Here is a 7,527-nt window from a genome sequence, read left to right on the forward strand (position 1 = left end):
CCCCCTCCTCCTCCTCCTCGCACCTCACTCACAGTTACCTCCACTGTCATCACCAGCCCTCCTTTGTCCAGCAGTACCAACAAGAAGGTCAAAAAGAAATCCAAGAAGCACAAAGACAAGGATCGAGAGAAGGAGAAAGGGAAACGGACCGAAAAAAGCAGCAGTAGTCCTCCCAGTGTGGCAGAGCGGGCTGAGGAGAGTCGTAAAGCCAAAAAGAGGCGCAGTGCTGAGGAAGAGAAGAGAGAAGTTATCAACAAAAATCCTCACAAAGATCAAGGTGTGTTTCTGTCTTGTTAATCATCTGCATCATTAAACCATACAAGACTTAATGATTATACCAGCTTTTTCGAAATCTAGATGTTTTTGTGGGAATTGGTTTGGACAAAACCACACAAAAAAAGAAGGTGTTAGATTTGTGTGTCGGAGGTGTACATAATGACATGAATAATTACTGAATTCCATTTAGCTGCTTCTATTTCATGGTCCTGGTATTGTTCATGCTGGCTCACTGTCATGTCTTATTGGGACACACCTGTGGTTTTCCTACTATAACAAATCAGAATGTCTGCTGTGAAAGGTCTGTGGGTTGACTGTATTTCTCTGTCAGCTTGATAATTAACGTTCTGTCATTCTGTTTTCTCTGACCACATTGCATCTGTCTGCCGGTCGTTCCGCTTTGAACTAAACAAGATAAGAGAAATCAGGCCTGACTCTGTATGCCACCAAGTTTTGGTCCAAGTCATGGTTATCTTTCACCTGGACTACTGCAATGCTCTTCTGGCGGGCCTCCCATCACGCACAGTGAAACCTTTATAGATGGTCCAGAATGCAGCAGTCTGTCTGATCTTCGATCAGCCTAAAAGGGCACATGTCACTTTGCTACTCATTGGCCTACACTGGCTACCCATGGCCACTTGAATCAAATACAAGTCACTAAGGTTTGCCTTCAGAGTGAATTCTGCACCCATCTACTTGAACTCAATTATGCGTTACTCCACGGAATGTTGTCTGGCTTTGCCATCCCTGCATACAAGACAGTCTCAGTCCTCTGTTCTCATCTGCGGTTCCCTGATGGTGGAACAAGCTACCCAATCCTATAAGAGCAGGGGTGCCCCTCTCCATCTTCAAGAATCTCTTGAAGACTTATCTCCTCTGAGAGAGTGTCCTCTCCTAACACCCTAACATGCCTAAGTAGCAGTTACTGTGCACTTTCTGTGGACTTATTTAACTGATTTCCTTGCACTTACTGAAAAGATGTAGTACTTAGTAACTAACCCAAGGTCTCCTTCTACACTGAAGCTTAGTGATGTCCCTCACAAGTCGCTTTGGATGAATGCATCTGCTAAATGAGTTAATGTAATGTTTTAAAGAGTTCTGCTCCCTGCTGGCCATAAATTGATTAAAGCAACTTCAATGTTGTTAAGAAAAACCTTGTGAGTGCTGCCTTCACCTGCAATTTCGTGGAAAAATCAAATCAGGATTTTAAATGACGAGGATACTTGGACACTATAAAAGGCTGATGTTGATTTACCTCTTCCTTTGCACCAGCAAAATACATGTAAACCAGCTGATATCCAACTTTAACAACTCAGAGAGAGAGAAAATAGAGTAACTACATCCTGTTTTACACTGGTCAGAAAACGTGGTGACGTAGTACTTTTGTCGTCAATTTGAAAGGGTGCAATCAGCATTCGCTCCCAGGTCAAATGAGTCATCAGTAGTCACAGGTGCTTATTGGCTCCGTCTCCGACCGGCAGTGATATAAACATGATGCGCAAGTGAACGCGCTACTTTTCATCCCTTTACCATGCTGTGATGTCTACAGAGCACAAACACTGTAAACAGACCTGTCACCTGCCCAGCATGGTGTGGTTGAACCAGAAACTCCGCAGCTGCACCTTCTGCTGGGAGAGAACTGCAGCACCAAAATAAGTTTTAAAAACACACAATCACCAACTGAAGCGTATTCCCCTGCATTTAGAATAACCACTTACACGCAATAATTTAAAGTAAAAAGGATATAATCCAAGCAGCACTTGCATGTGTTGTGACTGACTTTCCAGTCAGTTTATCTTTCAGACTTTGGATTGTTGCTCACCATGTTTCAGTGTTTGTCTGCACAGTCTTTGCTTGAACATGTTGAGGCATTGATCTGAGTTCTTCTTTACTCTGCAGTGTTTATATTTGGTTGAGCTGACATTATAAATGTTGTGGTTGTAGTTTGAGATGCTCTGCTTCCTCTCAGTCTGTTTTTGTAGTCTGTCCCCTTTTTTTTCCTGAGAACTGCGTCGTGGGCACCCTCTTTTTCATGCTGCCATTTTTGAAGATCATACCGTCTGTCTGCTCCTGATGGATTTGACTACACCTGTGGTGCAATGTCTAATATACCAGAAATTCTTTAGAATAAAATGAACCTGCATATTTACACCCACAGGCAAACAATATAGATAAGCTACTATAAATAATACATTGTCCATTTTGACTGTTAATTATGCAGCTAAATACGGTTTTCCAGTGAGTGTTGCTAATCTGTATAATAATTATAAGTATTGATACTGTATATTATGGATTATCAGTGCAGTGTTTACATTCTAACACGTGGCTCTTTCTTCTCAGACTCTTCAGACAAAGAGAAGCCGGTCCAGTCCACTGAATTCTCCTCCACAATTGAGATGCCTGATTATGTAGTGTGAGTAATTCTGGCCTACTTTACCATTCAGATTTTCCATTTCTTCTCTGCAACACATTATGAAAATACAAATTTTGAAATGTTTGATTTTCATTGAACAGGATGTTAAGAACAAGCACAGATTTGAGAATTAGGACACAGGAAGTGCAGCAATCACAGAAATGTTACATTTGTGCACTCTGGTATTCTTCTGTCATCACTGTACTTGGACTGTTTTGTACTCTCTACGTCATTGATAATAAGTGCAGGGAAAGTTCCCAACTTTGTCTAAATATCATTGGGGAAAGGTTTGCTCCTTTTGGAGTGCTGATTTCTGCCTATTGACTGAACAGAGATTTCTGAATTCTAACTGTGGAACATGTTTTTTAATGGGGTCTAATCTCCTTTTCTGTGTTTACAGGAAGTACATGCCGTTGGTGTCCTTGGACCAGCGACAAAGCTACAAGGATGACTTTAATGCAGAGTATGATGAGTACCGCCTGCTGCACGCCCGTGTAGAGAGCATCACCCGTCGCTTTACCCAGCTGGATACCCAGTGCCGGAAGCTGGCACCTGGCACCAAAGAGTACCAGGTCATATTGAAACACCTTAATTCACTAGACTGTATGATCTTAATCAAACATTTGTGGTGGCTTTGTCATCATAAGATGACAGATTATCATGAGCCCTCAAATTAGATTGTAGATGATAATGATACATAGTGCAGACATGTTTTTTTTTTTTTTTACTTTTCATACTTTGACCAGTGTTGTAATTGACTTGTATAGAATGTCCTGAAGCGCTTGGCTGAAGACCATTCAGAATTGCCTGAATTGCCTGGACATTCTTTTTTATAATAAACAAAAATTATTAGTGCTGCTACCACTCAACATCTGCAGCCACCAGGCAGCACACAGTTGTTAAGTGTTAAATGTCATCAGAGATTCTGTGCTTCTGTTCAGGCTGCTGCTATTGTGCCAAGTTACAACACAGAGCTTTAGTGTTTTGGTTTCTGTGCATGTTGAATATAAGTCGATCTACACCTTTTCCTGTTTGAAAATTAGTAAATGCAGAGTAGTGTTATTTATAATTTGTAATGTTTATAAATGATGCACATTTGTACTAAACATGCAGAACTATTTAACTCAATTTTTATTTAAAATTTCACAGAAGGTGCAAGAAGAAGTCTTGAAAGAGTACAAAAAGATGAAACAAGTAAGTAGTTAGACTTCTGTCTGTTCGCGGTTAGATTTTTGTTTTTGTCAACCACAGCAGGAGCTGCTGTCTGGGGTAAAAGCTGCAGTCTCATATTTTGTCCATGTTTGTTTTACAGCACAGCCCCAACTACCATGATGAGAAACAGCGCTGCGAGTACCTGCACAACAAGTTGGCCCACATCAAGCGGCTAATAGCTGATTTTGACCAGCGCAGAGCCCAGGCCTGGTGCTGAGAGCACAGCACACATCTTCACTAATCAGTATTGAGAACGGAGTGTCAAACCAGTAGGGGGTGTCCAACTGGCTCTTATTTATTAACACCCCTTAAGTTACTGCCTCCACAACAGCCCCTCTCCCCTTTCCTTTCCTTTTCCTTCCCTTTTCCCTCTCCCTTCATCCTTCTTCATTCCTTCCTCCTTTTTCCAGTCTTTGATTCCACAGGCTTCATTGTTGCCTGCAATCTTGAAAATCTCACTTTGACTTTTTACCCCCATCTTTCGCTTTCTCAATGAGCTCCTGTGGAATTTCATGCCACTGTACCAGTGGTCGGAGCTGCCTGCATGTGTGATGGGGTTTGGGGAAAAACTTCAACTCTTCTAACTTTTGAAGGATTTATCTTGAGGCAAAAAAAGAACAAAAAAAGTATTTTTGAGCATCAGAGAAAATATTAACATGTATTTAAGTAAAAAAAAAAAAAAAAAAGAGGGAGATCTATTTATTTTGGGACTCATAGTACAAAAGAGGAGTCGGCAGATGATATATTGTTTAACTTTTCTTGAAAACAATGCAAAAAAAATTACAGCGGCCTTATGTGTTTTGACTTTGTGAAGCCATTTTGCACGCAAGATCCATTATGTCATCTCATTTGGCAATGATGTCTCTCCTGGCTCACTTCCTCTCTCTTCCCATGAAACTGTACTGGATAACTCTGCTTCAAGAAATTGCTGTCATTGCTGAGTTTGAGGCTGAGGAGGAAGGAAATGAGACGGGAAGTAGAAATCACTTAAGCTGACTGAGAAGCAACAACAGTATGTGTGCATGGATTGTAAATTTAGTTGTAATGACCACGAGGGGTGGTGAGGGTGGGGTGAATTAATGGAGTATGATCCCCCATCAGTGGGGGGGCCGTATTCCCTGCACCAACAGTGTTTAATGTTCACGGTGCATTATGGGTGCCTTAAGGTGTTTACACTCGGATATGTCGAGTTGGGCCGACCCTTAGAGGCCACAGGCTATACACAAAGGAACTACAACTGCCTGGAAACAGGTTGCGTACGTGTGTCTGTGTGTGTGTCTGTGTGAGAGAGTGAGTGTGTGTGTGCGTGTGCGTGCACGTCTGAGCGGTTGAGGAAGGAGGGGTTGTTAAGTCTGGAAGGAGTGTTACAAATTGTATGAGTGTATGTGTTTGTATGGTTGTGCATTATGTGGAGTGACAGGTGAAAGGAAAAAAAAAACGTGGGGAAAAAAAGTGAGAAATATGAAAAACAACAAAAAAAAGCTGCTATAGTGTTGGACCAGCCAGAGCACTCAGGATCAACCTGGCTGGAGTAACAGTACCTGATCTTAATTGAAGAGATGTAGATGATCCTTGTTTTCCAGAATGGTTCATCTCTTAACCCTGGAAAGGACTGCGGCCACCTCTTCAGCTTTATCCTGCGGCAAACAGTCTGTGTTTCTGTTTTAGAAAGAAGCAAAAACTCGTCATCCACCAGAGGACTAATCTGTATTACAGTGTTAAATGTATTTAATTCTCAGTTTGAGTTCTGCAGAGCAGTGAAAGGTTTCAGAGTAACTTTTTTTTTTTCTCTCAACATTGATACCGATTTAGTTTGATGGATGGATGAATGGCTTCTATATAAAATCTTTATTTCAACAAGGGAAAATTTTGTTTACAAACCTGTGTTAGTATGTTTTACAAAAATTAAAGACTTTTTCTGGGACAGCATCCATGGAGTAAAATTTCTGATTGGGGCTTAATTTTAGGAGACATTAATACCAGAATACATGTTTCATTCGCTGAAAAAAGTAAACACCCTTATGTTTGGGGATGTGAAGGGGAACTTAGTCACTGTGCCCCTGAGAAATGTCAACAATGGTGTTGATTACACTTTTGTGGTGGTGAGCCCCTTCTCAGCAGTCTAGTATAATATATTCAGCTAGTGTGGACAACTTTTTCCCCAAAATAGAGATTTAAGTTCATATTTACCAGGTCTATTTCACATAGATATTGGTTGTGGCATTCTGTCAAATAGTCAGTCTCTGCAGTAGACTGGCTGTTTTGGTCGGCTGTCAAAATCAATTTACCCTAATTACAAACTCACTCAAGTTATTTTGGACAGTAAATCAGCACTTGTATCTTGGAGGTGTCACAACAGCGGATAAAAAAAAATGTCCACAAGAGTTCAGGCTCTCCTCAAGATTCACACTTACCATAGCTGTGAGCTACACGTTCAGTGTTTTGGTTTGTGTGTTCTTTTTTCCTTTGCGATGGTCAATTTCCCAGAATTTAGAGTCACAAAGGGTCACTCTGACAAATTTACTTCGGAGGCCAAGTGTTGTCCGTCACCTGTGACCTCCATTCAGCCTTCCAGAGATTTCTGTTGGGTCTGAACAACATGAATTACCCTCAAGTAGGTCATTATAGTGGAATGAATGGGAGAGGAGGGTTGCTAAGAGTCTTAATGATCAAGTGACAAAGTAAAAAATACCCCGGCACTGTTTAGATATGAGAAACCACTGAAATCAAGTAAATTTGAGTGAAATCTGATCCTTCCCAGCTGAAAATGTACGAGACATTTCAATAAAAAAAATCACAAGTTTTACCTGGAAAATGTTTGTCATCTCTTCTGTGTCCTTTACAGTTTCCCTTCCAGTCATTTGACAAGGTTGTTAATATCTATGTTATTACAGGCTTTTTTTGTGTGTTTGTATTGTGTTTTTGGTGGCATTGTTATGAACAGAGGTTATCAGTAAGAAGTGGAGTAATTGCATCTGAAAAAAATAAGTATGTTGGATTAAGCTTAAGATCAAGATTAATCATAATGTGGGCATTGTTCTCATGAGCACTTTGGGGAAGTGTCTTCCTTCATTCTACTTAGTTATGCTAAGGCTTAGAGTACTGACACGCTGATGGAAAATGTTTGTAAAAACTGCAGTTTAAATGGAAACAGGTTAAAACAAAGAACAGAGCAGAAGCATCCACCTGTCATCAGTCTACAACATAATTAAGGTGATTTAGACAATTCAAGAAGTGGCATCTAATATACAGTGTGCTTCAAAACATTCATATATCCAGTCTAGCAGAATTTCCACTCTGCTGACAAGCTGATTATTGGCAGTTTCATGTTACATTTAGAAATAGTATTAAATTTTCAAATGAAAGCAGGTTTGGCTCAGTCATTGGTCCAGGATCCTGCTGGGCCGACCATGTTGCGGACTATTTCACATGTCCATTGATTCACTGGTCAACTAGATTAGTTGCAGAATTGTGTTTGTAAATGTTTGCTAGTTTTTCTTGGTTCCAGCTGTTTAAATACCTTGAAACACTTATCCCAAATGTACACAATCTGATTCCTAAAAGCCACATGTGGACATAAAAATAAACGATTCATATGACCCCAGATCCACATGCAGGTGTAACCA

The 7,527-nt window shown here is 40.5% G+C and overlaps 1 protein-coding gene across 1 annotated transcript in view; it reads left to right on the plus strand.

Annotated features, from left to right (window-relative positions):
• The window catches only part of ell2 (elongation factor for RNA polymerase II 2), an 18,571-nt gene extending 11,855 nt beyond the window's left edge, over positions 1–6,716 (plus strand). The window contains 5 exon segments of the mRNA XM_023427943.2: positions 1–277; positions 2,617–2,689; positions 3,090–3,261; positions 3,839–3,883; positions 4,002–6,716. The exon segment at positions 1–277 is cut by the window's left edge and continues 18 nt beyond it. Of these exon segments, the coding sequence (XP_023283711.1) occupies positions 1–277; positions 2,617–2,689; positions 3,090–3,261; positions 3,839–3,883; positions 4,002–4,118 (684 nt within the window). The 3' untranslated portion in view covers positions 4,119–6,716.
• The last annotated feature ends 811 nt before the right edge of the window (positions 6,717–7,527 follow it).

This window comes from Seriola lalandi, unplaced genomic scaffold, assembly GCF_002814215.2.
Source record: "Seriola lalandi dorsalis isolate HSWRI2012SDOR001 ecotype SW California unplaced genomic scaffold, Sedor1 jcf7180002054864, whole genome shotgun sequence".
Classification (NCBI taxonomy): Eukaryota; Metazoa; Chordata; class Actinopteri; order Carangiformes; family Carangidae; genus Seriola; species Seriola lalandi.